Source organism: Corvus moneduloides, chromosome 7 (genome assembly GCF_009650955.1).
Source record: "Corvus moneduloides isolate bCorMon1 chromosome 7, bCorMon1.pri, whole genome shotgun sequence".
Classification (NCBI taxonomy): domain Eukaryota; kingdom Metazoa; phylum Chordata; class Aves; order Passeriformes; family Corvidae; genus Corvus; species Corvus moneduloides.
In genome coordinates, this window is record NC_045482.1 from 19,808,550 (window position 1) to 19,821,762 (window position 13,213).

Sequence of the window (13,213 nt, forward strand, 5' to 3'; positions counted from 1 at the left end):
TTAACCCACCGGGTCTTGGTGTGGGGCCTATAGTTGAAAGAGATGATGTCATCACTTTATCAGATAATGGTTGTTTAGATGACAGTAATGGTACCACAGCTGCAGGTGAAAATAAACAGAATGAGATGTTGATTTTTCATCACCAAAAATTAAAATGAAGAAATCAATGACAATAAAAATACCTCTAGTGTCTACTGTTAGGAAGGTTGGCTGTTTTTCTTCATCTTGTTCCTCTTCATAGGCTTCATATACTACAGGAGGTACTTTGCTCTGAAATAAGAATTTGATTTTTTTTTCTTTCCGGATACTGTGAAGTGTTTCAAAATGAACAAGCCCTCCATGACTTACAGATTTTCTAATGTTTTTTCTTTCTGTTTAGCGTGACTTCAGTGTTAAGAACCAGAATTTTTACTTCACCTGGTTGGTTTACCAGGAAAGTTGTCATATCTAAATGTGGGATATATATGTTTTTTTTTTTAGTTGAGCTTTACAGAACTTTATAAATAAAGTTAAAATTATAATCTAAAATTGAGTTCAATTGCTATTCTTAGACTTAATTATAACAGTGTAATTGTTTTTAATATTGTTATGATTCACATTGTGGCACAAATATTACTGTGTTAAATGAAGGAATCCTTGTAACAGTATCAGGAATAAGTTATAGCTATTAGTTAATGGCCTGCATGCAACATCAGAGCTCTTACTCAGAACAATCAGCTCTATGCATGCCAAGTTCAAGTACCTGTCCTGTAGAAAATTAAGGGAAATGGTATATATTACATTAGGTGGCACAGAAAGATACATATTTTAAAGTTCTGCTCATTAAAGCCTGCTGAATTTTCATACCGGAGCTAATGGTTGAGGAAGATGGCCAAGACTCAGAGGACTTTCTACTGTAGATACTCCAGGTGTCTGTGCTGAAAGTGATTGTCTGTTAACATTGTTGTAATGTAAAGAACTTGGAGATACTGAATGGAAGGATCCTCCATTTATAGTTGCACTGTTTTCATTATGATTGTATATTAAGGTGCCATGCTCATCTTCACAAAATTGATTGACTAATTTGGACTCCAGAGCTGTTAAAAAAAAAAAAAAAAAAGTAGAAAACTTATCATACTGAGGAATTCAATGTATTTTTAGAATTTTGATTACTTATATATGTCTGTAATACACATGTTATCATTGTTTACATGCATCTAAGAAGATTATTCCAGACTCTTTGGACTATCGATTATTTTGGTCACAAATTTGCCAGCAAGTATGTCCTCTGTGTGGTAGAAAATACAATGAACTTATGTAAGGGTGTTCATTTAAGCTTAGTAACAACTACTAGCTGATAATGGGAAAATAACTGCTTCTCTTGCTGACGTGAATAACCAAGTGAAAATGGGTTATTTCCCAGGGGAAGTGAGCAAGTAGAATTTATGACAATGGGTTTCATTCTGATTTACAGTCCAGCAGATTTTCAGTGCGTGAGCACTTACTCATCTTAGAAAGCTTGTTTAAGCAGCTGTTTTCCTAGACTGGGTGACATCCCCCCCGCTGGCATGTTGCCCCATAATGTGACACTGTAAAAGAAGGGGATCTGTATCTCTAGATTCCTATTACTCTGTACCTTGTAACTAATCCTGATCAGCATCAAAACATATTCACAAAGATAATACTTCTCCCCCACCCTGCCCCTTTGTGAGAAGCATCAGATACAAGACTGAATAAAACTCGAATGAACGCACCTGAGAGGGTGTTAAAGTCATCAATGAGATACATGTGTTCTCTGTCTGGGTCTGAAGCAATCAGATTTAGCTCATGCACAAACTCAACCTGTGTTGGATCTGAAGTATTTACGATTCCTATTGCATACATTTCGATGTTTGCTGCATGAGCCTCTCGAACAACAAGATCTAGTTTTACAGCTTCTCTCCTGTCTGTTTGGCCATCTGTTAGCACAATAGCTACTTTCCGCACCCCTGCTCGAGCACCAGAAAATCCTTCCTGGGTTGCTTTGTGGATAGCAGTTCCTGTGTAAGTGCCTTCTCCCATGTATTGCATTTTTCTGATTGCTCGTTTAACATCCTGCTGGGTTGGATACTTGTTGAGACCGAATTCTAGCCGAACTTCTAAACTGTATAACACAAGGCCAATTCTGGTAGCATTTCTGCCTACAGTTACTCTGTCTACTAAAGCAATTACAAAGTCTTTGATAATCTCAAAATTTTCTGGTCCCACACTCTCAGAACTGTCAATCACAAATACAAGCTCCATAGGAATTTCCTTACATTTAACACTGCAACCTACAAAGGAAAAGTAAAAAAAAAAAAAAACAGGTCACAATGACTTGATTTGGCGTCCTTTTGGAAAAGAGAAGAATGCAAATGTAATGAACGAAATATAGAATCTGAACATAAAGATTTCCTGAGTACTTACCACATATCTCTTTAATTAATTTAATTATGTCTTCTCTCTGGATATGAAAAACATTAAATATTAAAATATTTTATGACTTGCCTCTTTCAAATGAGGTATAATATTGACACTAACAAGATTTTGTTTATAATTAATATTTGTGTCCTACAGTGACTTAGAAATATCTTACTGTTTAACTTCCAAACCTTTCCTTCAAAACTGGGAATGAGTTCCACATTTTACAATGAACTATTTCATATGCATACAAGAATCAATAACTTGATGACACGTTAACATCTCTATCTGAAACAATTAACTACTGTTATTTTAAAAAATGTTTTGTGGTAAATTTGTTCTATTTAAAACTGAAAGGCACAAATATTTTAGCATCTGAATAATATGATATACCTTTTAAATGCACTGGGAGCAGACAAATAGACCCAACCTTAGGAAGCGTAGGACTGCTTGTAGTGAGCTGACATATGCCACAGCACCAATACAGAATGGAATTGGGAGTTGTCAGCCTTGATGTACCTGGCCCTCTCTATTACCCAGCCTTCATCAGCAAAATACCCCAAAACTGCTGTCTTCAGAGCTGTCTGTTCAGAAAAATGATAGCTTCTGTGACATGTGAACAGAGTGTTTTTAATATTAGAGCAATAATTTGTTATATTTTTTGAAGTGCATGACAGGACTCATCTGGCATTGAGTCAGTCTTTCAAATAAAATCTTTTGCTACTGCTGCTCAGCTTCCATCATAAACTGTACTAGTATTTATATACTTGCTGACATACTTTACTGAATTTGGGTCAAATGTGGTTCAGGCTTAGCAGAAATATAATTAAGTTCATAGCATGATAGACCATGATAAGTTTGAAGATCTTTGCTCTTTATTCTCTTAAATACTTGCAAAGAAACCTTCCTGCAGCAAGTACACACATGGGTGATCTAACACTAGCTATAAAAGAACATGTAGCAGAAAAGTACCTAAAATCATCAGGGACTTTTAATTCTATTTCAGCATAAACAAGATGAGAAAAAGTCAGAAATCTTTGAGTTGGTTTCTTTCTATATTGTTACTGAGACCACTTCTAATCAGAAAACTCTTTCCAAAATAATTAACTGGCTGCATTTTATCTGATAGTATCTAGTATTGTTTGTATTTTGCTGAAATGGGATTTAAATAATTGAATTTGCTTACTGTTAGGCCTTGGTCTCCCTTTGGTCCAGTTTTGCCCTGTAACAGTGATTGCTAATTAAGCTATTGCAATTAGATAGTAACATTGTAATTCAGAATACAACTTCATCAATTCAATCATTAGAATAGTATTTGGCCAATAGGAACTTAAGCTAGAAAAAGTGTGCTTGTGGTAACACCTTGTCCATGTAGTATCTGCAATCTCCTAAGGTGGTTTATGGGAATTGAATGACCTCAAGTCTCCCACTGGATCACTGATTGTCAGTTGTCTTTCACTGCTGTCCTGCTTTTGGCTGGGATAGAGTTAATTTCCTTCTTAGTAGCTGGTTCAGTGCTGTGTTTAGGATTTGCTATGGGAATCATGTTGACAACACACTGATGTTTTGGTTGTTGCTAAGTGGTGCTTACCCATAGCCAAGGACTTTTCGGTTTCCCATGCTCCATCAGTGAGAAGCTGCACAAGGAGCTGGGGGGAGCATGGCCAGGACAGCTGACCCGGACCGGCCAAAGGGATATTCCATAGCGTGGGAGGTGACACTCAGTGCAGAAACTGGGGGGAGTTGGCCGGGAGGGGCCGATCACTGCTCAGGGATGGGCTGGGCATTGATCAGCAGGTGGTGAGCAATCTTATTGGGCATCACCTGGCTTTTTTATGATTATGGTTATCCTTGGTTCAGTTATTAGACTGGTTTATATACGCCCATGAGTCTTGTGCTTGTTTAGGGTTTTTTCACTTTTTTTTCTGATTCTCCTTCCCATCACACCAGCGCTGTGGGGGTAGATGATTGAGTGGCTCTGTAGTATTTATTTAGTTGCTGGCTAAATTAAACCATGACAACTGCCTTAAGGAAGAAACCACATCCATGTGGGAAGTAATGTCAAGTAAATCAAGTAAATGTCTTTGTGCTTTTAAAGTGGTTAATAGTTTCAGTTTCTTAAGTTTTTCGGATTATATGTAATTAAATAGAAAGAAGAACACACAACCCAACTTTGTTTTTAAGTGGTTTAAGAAAACATCTGTGATAAACCTGAGTTACTCACAGGTTCTCCAGATAAACCAGGGTCACCCACATGACCTTTTTCTCCTTTTTTCCCCTTGTCACCTGTAGCTCCTCGATCTCCCTTTAAAACCACAGTGGCAAGCAGACAGAAAGTATATGTCAGTTTTTGTTACACTTTTCAAATTTCTCTGTAGTAGCCTTTGTTAAATGCACATTAAGCTTCTGACATGAGTTAGAAATCTTTGTTAGAGATCATTTAAATAAATTGGTGTTTTGTAAATTTTGTTAATAACTTGTAGTATTGGCTAAGCATTTTTTATGGGAAAAAATACCTGAAGCGGTTTGAACAATGCAGCATCTCAAACAACTACATGCAGACTGAGGGGTTTAATGGGATATTGCATGATGGAAATTATTATCTGTGTCTTAGAAAAATAAGATAACAGTAGCGAAATAGAAAAGAAATCCCAGGGTGTCATTGGAATGAATAATGGGAATATCACTTTGAGAACCTTTTGGCCCAGAAAAGGTGTTTGGCCTAGCAAACATATGTATTAGTGCTTCTTGGTTTGATTTTTAGTAGACTGTGGGACTTTGTACAGGCTTTCTGAGCCATTGTGATCACATCTAAAAATTGATTCCAACCTACAGTTCTCTTTTTCTTAACACTGATGTAGTCCCAAAATTTTGCATAGCACATGGGTGAAAGGCAGTGATATTAAATTTAATAATTATATTTATTCTAATAATAAAACTTCTATAACATCTAATATCTATATTTATGCTAATAATAAAATAATAGTATAACCTCTAACAACAATATAACTTCTAATAATAATATAATCTTCTAGTGTCTGGGGTTCTCTTTACACAGAATTCACATGCCTTCAATGAGAACTGACTGTAAAAGAGCATTTTGAGTGTGTTGGCTTCCATCTAGGGCATTATCTCACTATTATCTCTGATTTAGATATCATACCTTCTCTCCCAGAAGCCCATCTCCAGGGGGACCTCGTGGTCCTGGCATTCCTTGAATACCTTGTTCCCCCTAATGATAATCCAGGTAGTGAAATTAACCCTTTGTAATCATTCATCACACAGCAATTTAAAATGTTCAAAGAGAAAGTTTCTCAAACTGCATTTTAACAAGGATTTTGAGGCACTTGAGACAATTTAGTAGCTAACTTATATGTCTCAAATACTTCTTCAGTATAAAGATAAACAATATTGAAAAAGTGCATGATCATTATTGGATTTAATTTTAATTTGCTTGTAATTTTAATTTTTTTCCTCTTTCCATCCCATTTTATTCCTTCTCATTCTGCCTTTCTTATTACTATCTTTTGAGTCTGTCTCATCTGACTGTGCATATTACAAGGGAAAATTAATAGTACACACAGATTCAGGATGGAGGCTTTTTCTCTACTGAATAGAGTGGTAGTAGACATAACTAATTCAGACTGTCTCCTTAGGCATGAGAATTGAGGGAGTGGTATTTTTAATTTTGTAAAGGTATTTTTAACTGATGAAAGTTCATTCTTCTTTCCTCAGCGCACACATGCTTGGACTAGTTTGCAGCAGTAGACAAAACATACTTTACAGGTGCTCACATTATCCTTCTCATTTTCTAGCCTAAGGCTCTGTTCATGTAAGAAACAATGTGAAATCTCCTTAACACTGTGGTGGTCAGATTGACCACTCAGCTCAGGTTAGATACTGAAGACACTGAGTCTTTTTACCTTAGCTCCTTGAATACCTTCTCCAGGAGGTCCCAGAGAGCCAGGTGGCCCTGGGCGTCCTATGGTTCCCTAGAGAATGTTCATAATAAAAATACACAATAAATTGTTATACTGCCATGTAATTTCTTGTCCTTGCTCTACCAAACATGTCTTTTTATAAGTAGTGAGAATAAGATTGCTTTAGCTGAAAAAGACTCTTTTTGGTCTTTATCATATTATTAAAATCCAGATTATCCTTCAAAGGAGTCACTTGGCTTAATACTTAGAGAACATGAATCACCTTGCTGATAGAGATATGTGCTGCATTGAAGGATGGATTGTATTGGTGGGACATTGGGGACTGAATTAAAATTTAAGAGAAGATTATTATTGGTTTTTTATCTTTTGCTGTCATTACACAGTAAGACCTATAGGCATACATACTAATCTGGCATTGCAAATAAACATTTGTTGCTAATTTATAAGCTAGTTTTCAAAAGAATGCTAGAGAAGATGTTCCCATTCCATGTTATTCACAGGAAGCAATCAAAAGCCACATAGTACATATTAATTTTATGCCTATACTGCTATTCTAGTAACTGTGCATGAAATTCTCAGTCTCCTCATTTGTAAGGATCTTGTGCACATGCCAGTCCTTGGGACTAATACGGCCTGAGGAGGTGCTTCACCACTGCTTTTCTCTGGACCCAGCCTTCCTGCCAATGGGAACTGAATCTCAGGGACCAATAAGCCACAGTGTGCAGGTAACACATTATTATGTTGCATAATCTTTGCATTTGACGTTGTTGGGTTCCTTTATATTTACATTCTAAACCAGTTCTTTTGTATTCACTGGATTTCTAAAACTGAGCTGTAGGAGCATAAGAGTTTCCAATTATGGAGGCTTTTTATAGTTACAATTATTTTCGGGCCTTTGTCATGGCTACAAAATAATTACAAAAATAATCCTTTTTGCAGGGATTGATCCTCATACTGGTTATTAGATGATTATTGTATTTATACAGTAAAAAAGAGGAATTAACCCCAGAAGAACTTAACAGTAATGCCTATAGCTGTAACAATAGTATAGGCAAGACTTACTAAGTCCTTGCTCAGCCATTAATTCTGACCAATGCTAGGTCTGAAGACATTTTTGCCACTCAGTTGCAGCTAATGCCTGCAGGAGCTAAATGTCTTGTCACTGATCTTCACTGCAAGGTTATCACTTTATCATTTATCATATGCAGCCACAAGGAGGCTATGGTTTAGGGCTAGTCACCAGAAATATTTTTGATTTTCTACAAAATAAAGACTATTTGTTGGATTAGTTGTTTTCAGTGAAGACAGAAAACATGTAGATGTCTATACATGACACACATTTTTATAGTATACTTTCCCCCCCTATTTTAGAAATTAGACAAAGAGAGATGTAATTGTTTAAATATCTTACTTTTGGTCCTGGCAGGCCTTTTCCTGGGGAACCGGGGGGGCCAGCTGGTCCTCTACTACCAGGATCACCCTGAAAACCGATACTTTAAGAAGTAAGTAGTGAATACCAAAGTTTAATTAATCTCTGGAATTCCCAGTGTCTGTTATACTCAAATGAGACAATGAGAAGAGAACTATTGAACCACACTGTGCAAGTCCAAATAATGCTAACCCAAGAGTATTGGTGGCAGGACAAGCAAGTTATTGGGGATAAACAGCGGCTAGTTGTCTGAACATACTCAAGACAGGCGCAGTCGATTATGCACAGTTACAGAGGAATTAAAAGTCCCATATTATAAAATGAACTCCAGATTCCCCAAACCAAAAAAACCTGAACAAACCTAAGCCAAAAAAGATCTGCCTTTTATATACCGAGAACAAATTTAAAGCTGGATTAAACAAGTATTCTGACTATGACCTATAGGTAGGAATTGTATCTCCATGAAGTAGAGTACACACAAGCATTTGCTTTTCTAGAAGTTAAGGTCTATACCTTAGGTCCTGGTAGTCCAACTCCATCTGGGCCTTGTTCACCAGGAATCCCAGGGAGACCTGGCAAGCCCTGAAATTATATACACAGACAGGATATAAATTTAATTTACAGCTAGCTTGACTTCGTGCATTTGTTAATATTTATATGGTAGTATCTTGACTATATTTATCTCTTAATGGGGTCACTGTGGTCTACAACTGGTTAGACTTTACTCTGATATGCCAGAAGTTGTGTCAGTAGCATTTGCATGTGTAGTGCATGTCATCCAGGGGCTTGAATGTGTTTGAAGATAGAGGAGTCTAATCTGGAGAGGCAGTTGCAGAAGCAGTTCTTCATTGGGTTGCACAAAAATATCAGAAAGCAGTACAAATCAATTTCCAATTTCCATGTTGGTATTTGTTAATTTTTTGTTCCTCACTTTTCCTGTTGTCTTTAGCATAGGCAAATGCAAGCATGTATGATCCAAAGTCCTGGACTGCAGCCAGCAGTCTTTCTGAGACTTCCTCACTGCACAGGCAGGTAACTGCCAGGGCTGGTGGAGCACACTGATGAGCAGACTGGATATGTGACGCCAGCATTGCATACGTGTGCAGGGAAGGGAGAGGATGGAGCCTTTTCTCTTTGCATACTTTTTGAAGGGATTGGTTATATCTACCAATAAAGGCCTCTTTGAAGGGTAGTTCTGGCTCTTTGCACAGTAATTGCTTTTTCAGTGGTTCTGGGATGTATATGGGCCCAGCTGCTTAGCTACAGTGTATTTTCCTGTTTGGGAATAAGTTTTGTACAGTTGGGCAGAAGACAGGACCCTACATGAAGATTTTGAGGGAACTGATTGAAAGATCAGTGATACTTTGGGGAAAAAGAACCCACTTGGAATATGTTACAGTGTGTAATCAAGAGAAGTGGGGGAACGGATGATCTTGTGCTATTTCAGGGGGAGATTTCTTTTTCTTTTGTGCTGAAGTACATTTCAACAGTTGAGGAGTTTTAGGCTTTCTAGGCTTTTAGATCAGCAAATCTTTCCTAGCATGTCAGACATGGAGGCTAATCCCTTAGGTGTAGCACTTACTTCTTCCCAATGTACATAAAAAAAAAAAAATCGATAAACTTACAGGTGGGCCAGGATAACCATCTCCTTTTTGCCCAAAGGGCCCAGGGGGTCCTGGAAGGCCTCGGTCACCCTGATGCAGGCAGGAAAAACAGCTGAGTAAATGCCAAGACAATTGCTAGCAGGAAATTTTCCGTGAAAGTTACGTGGCAAATATACTGTAATTTGATTTTATCTGTTTGTCTGCTAATGTATTTTACTGTGTGAATTTTTTTAGGTTTATTTAATCCTGGACTAAACCAGTGACATTTAATAGTGCTCATGATTTACAGGACCTTTTGCTTCTAAGTCACTAATTTTAATATTTTTTGAGGGCTCTGTCTGTTGTCTTTTGTGGCCTATATATAAGAAGAAATTACTTTAGTTGTATTCCTGTGGAACATTTGGCCATCCTAGGAGATTTTTTATTGCTTCACTGAAATCCTCCTGCCTCATTTTACAGTTCTATCAGAAATTAGGTTAACAATTTAGCAGCTACCTTTGCCCCAGGAAGCCCAAAACCTGGTTCTCCAATTGGTCCAGCAAGACCAGGTAACCCAATGTCACCCTGCAATGAAGAAAATAAATCCTCTGATTACATATCTTATTAAACAGCACAGGCTGTGGGTTTCTTTTATATCAATTTATATATAATGAACATAATAGCTGATTTTATTTATTGCAGTTGCAAGCATTAAACACCAAAAGCATAAATTAAAATGAAAGAATAAATAGAAAATATACAAAGAATAAGCAAAATTGTTTTGATATCCAAGGTTATTCAAAATAAAGAAATGAGCAAGGGTAGGCCACACCTCAAGCTGCCATACAGTTAATACCAGGGCACAGTAGTAACTAGACTGGATACAATCCACAATGCTGTTCATAGAAAAGAAGAAGTTTTAGTTGACCACATAAGGCTGAAATTATTTACACAAATATTAACATAGCCTACTTCAGTTTTCACCCAGTTTTCTAAGCACTAGGAGATGGAGTGTGGATGGTACCTTTGGTCCAGGCACAGATCTTCCAGGAGGGCCTGGCATTCCAAGACGTCCTGGTGCACCAGGCTCTCCCTGCAGTGAAGGTAGGAGAGAAAAAACAATGGATTTTGCTGAAATTGAGCATGACCATCTCATAGAGAAAACATTTATGCAATGATTTATGTTTAATTCCATCAAAATTCTATTAGAATTTCTTATAAGCTATTCTATGCAAAGTGAAATCTAGCTATTTGGAGCACCGATAACAACCATACTTCTGTTTTCTCCATGGAAATGAGATTCTTCTCAGTCACTGAAAAAACATATCTTTAGAAGTCGCTTTCTTAGTGTATTCAAGACTTGGTCCAGCATATACAGTGCTCAAGACTTCCTGCTCAGCTGTATAGGTATACATTTCTGTTAGAATGTTTTTTTTTTTTTAATGTTTCTTTCACTTCTTTACCTCTTTTTCCTTCTTTTGTGGAAATACTCTTGTGTGTATTAATAGTGAAAGAATAAGAAACTGGGGGAGAAACCTGGAGTAGCTCTTCTCTTACTTTCAGTAACTACTGAGTATTTTAAAAAACTCCGAATCAATCAAAGAGTATCAGCCATGAGTCAGTGTAAGGGAAAATGAAGTCCTGTCATATATTTATATGCCATACACTATACTATCTTCCCAAATATTTAAGTATAAAATACCAGTATATACCCTGACTTTTTCCAAACCAACAGGAAACAATATGGTAAATGCAAAGGTTTTTAGAAAACACTTCTAGATGTTTATAGGGATCATGGTCAGTCTTGCTAAGAGAAGCCTTTGCTGATCTTTTTTGAAATTACTTTTTTGTGAAGTGAGGTCATTCTGGAGCAGTTGTTTCTGAGTTCCGGAACAATGTACAGCTTTGGGAAGCTATTTTACACATGTAACGTGGTAATAAACTCACTTTAGCTCCAACAGGTCCAGGCACTCCTGCTGGTCCTGTTAATCCACGTATTCCTCTCTGTCCTTGATCTCCCTACAAAAATGGAGAAGACATCACACATGCCAAATAATTTAAGAATGTGTTAACTGAAATCAACTGTAAATGTTAGTGAAAGACAGCAAACTTCTGCTTGTAGGTAGTGCATGTGAGCTGTTCCTATTGCCTTCATTGGCAAGTCAGTTAATTCTGGTCAGTACTTGTCCAGTTTTGGATTTGTACAATTAAAACGACATGGATTTCATCTGAAATTAAGTAAACCAGTTTACCACAGAATACTGTGACAAAAATAAAAGCCAAAAGGAATTTAAAGATTGAATAATTGCAGCTGAAAAGTAAGTTATTACATTAAAAAGATACTATCTAAGAAAAATAATCAAAACAGAAAAATATAATTCACTTGCTAGTACTTTTGTTTTTAATTTGAAGACAAATAGGGCCAATCAATTCATCACAATGCCCTGTCTGATTGACCAGAAAAAGCTAAGAATAGGGTAAATTTGTAAAGGGAAAACTGCTGTTCAAGCAGATTACTAGGCTGTAGTAATTACAGCAAAAATGAATCTACGAGTCCAGAGTAGTATTTTTTTGTTACTTATATTAGACAAAAAAAAAAAGAGAAGTCTTTGACAAACCTGTTCCTGGAACATTACAATTTTGAGTGACACCTTTAGTAAGAAATCCTCACCTTTTCCCCCTGTATTCCAATCCCTGGAGCACCTTCAGGACCTCTAAGACCAGGTAACCCTGGTTCACCCTGGAATAGAAAAATCAAAGGAGCATTTCAGTGCACTACATGGACATGGTGCAAGACCAACTTTGTATTCCCTTGAATAAGTTCATTAAAACCATAGACCATTTAGAATCAGTGACAAAACTTCCACTGATCTCAGGTGTGTCTGGGGTTTTTTTCCCATATTCAGAAGCAAGCGTTGTAAAACTCCGCATGGAATGTGTGAAGTAGCACGTTTCCTTAGTGACGGCTGAACACTCTGAGTATATAACCTTAAATAATGGGGTTTCTGATTCTAGAAAAAAACATGGTCAGAAGGCCATGAAAGGTTGCCCATAGCCATTTTAGTGGTTTCCCTTCTGAGTTGCAGGGCATTTAATGAATTCCAAAAAGCACATAATAGTAAACAAGATAAGACAATGCCCCACCCCAAAAAATTAGAAAAAGTGGAGCTTTTCCTAAAAAAGTATATTTGAAAGAGAATTTTTTTTGCTGAAAAAAATGTGATACTTTTCCCCTTGTCCATGAACACTCTCTCTTCTAGTTTTGGGTGTCAGTACAGGGAGAACAGTAGGAATGCTTGGAGTGAAGCAGGTAGACTGCAGAGAGAAATGAACCAACCTTTTGTCCAGGGGCCCCATCTTCTCCTGGAAGACCAGGCAGACCTGCGAGTCCTGAAGGCCCTGGATCACCCTGACATCAGTAAAAAGTAAGTTCTTCTATTAAATGCAGACTTGGTACTATTCCTTCCCTGAATTAAGGAAATATATTTAGGTTTTTTTTCCTAAACTTTGAATATATTTGTAGAAAAGATTTATGCATATAAGCCCAAGTCTTGACTTTTTTTATAAAGACAGCTCTCATTACTTGGTACTATCCTACCGTCTGATTGTTTGAACTGTGCATTTTAGCTGTGCAGTTAAAATTATTAGCTACTAATGATTCAGTTCATTCTTGAAAAATAATGCCATCTTTTCCTTAAGTGGCAGCATTTGAAGTAGATATCAGAGCTGACTGTGGCAGGATGATTGACATCTTGCTGATGAATATCAATGTAAATCTATTAATGTCAGTGGAATTGTCTTGGCCCTATTTATGTAAGATTCAAGAGCCTGGCCTGGTTTTA

The 13,213-nt window shown here is 37.0% G+C and overlaps 1 protein-coding gene across 1 annotated transcript in view; it reads right to left on the minus strand.

Annotated features, from left to right (window-relative positions):
* The window catches only part of LOC116446597 (collagen alpha-1(XXVIII) chain-like), a 32,880-nt gene that overhangs the window by 2,711 nt on the left and 16,956 nt on the right, over nucleotides 1–13,213 (minus strand). Inside the window, exons 18-34 of the mRNA XM_032114709.1 lie at nucleotides 12,709–12,780; nucleotides 12,043–12,111; nucleotides 11,319–11,390; nucleotides 10,396–10,464; nucleotides 9,888–9,956; nucleotides 9,414–9,482; nucleotides 8,302–8,370; nucleotides 7,771–7,839; nucleotides 6,342–6,410; nucleotides 5,582–5,650; nucleotides 4,643–4,723; nucleotides 3,605–3,640; nucleotides 2,425–2,461; nucleotides 1,734–2,291; nucleotides 847–1,076; nucleotides 183–270; nucleotides 10–99 (exon numbers count right to left, since the gene is read on the minus strand). Of these exons, the coding sequence (XP_031970600.1) occupies nucleotides 10–99; nucleotides 183–270; nucleotides 847–1,076; nucleotides 1,734–2,291; nucleotides 2,425–2,461; nucleotides 3,605–3,640; nucleotides 4,643–4,723; nucleotides 5,582–5,650; nucleotides 6,342–6,410; nucleotides 7,771–7,839; nucleotides 8,302–8,370; nucleotides 9,414–9,482; nucleotides 9,888–9,956; nucleotides 10,396–10,464; nucleotides 11,319–11,390; nucleotides 12,043–12,111; nucleotides 12,709–12,780 (1,816 nt within the window). The remainder of the gene's footprint in view (nucleotides 1–9; nucleotides 100–182; nucleotides 271–846; nucleotides 1,077–1,733; nucleotides 2,292–2,424; nucleotides 2,462–3,604; nucleotides 3,641–4,642; nucleotides 4,724–5,581; nucleotides 5,651–6,341; nucleotides 6,411–7,770; nucleotides 7,840–8,301; nucleotides 8,371–9,413; nucleotides 9,483–9,887; nucleotides 9,957–10,395; nucleotides 10,465–11,318; nucleotides 11,391–12,042; nucleotides 12,112–12,708; nucleotides 12,781–13,213) is intronic.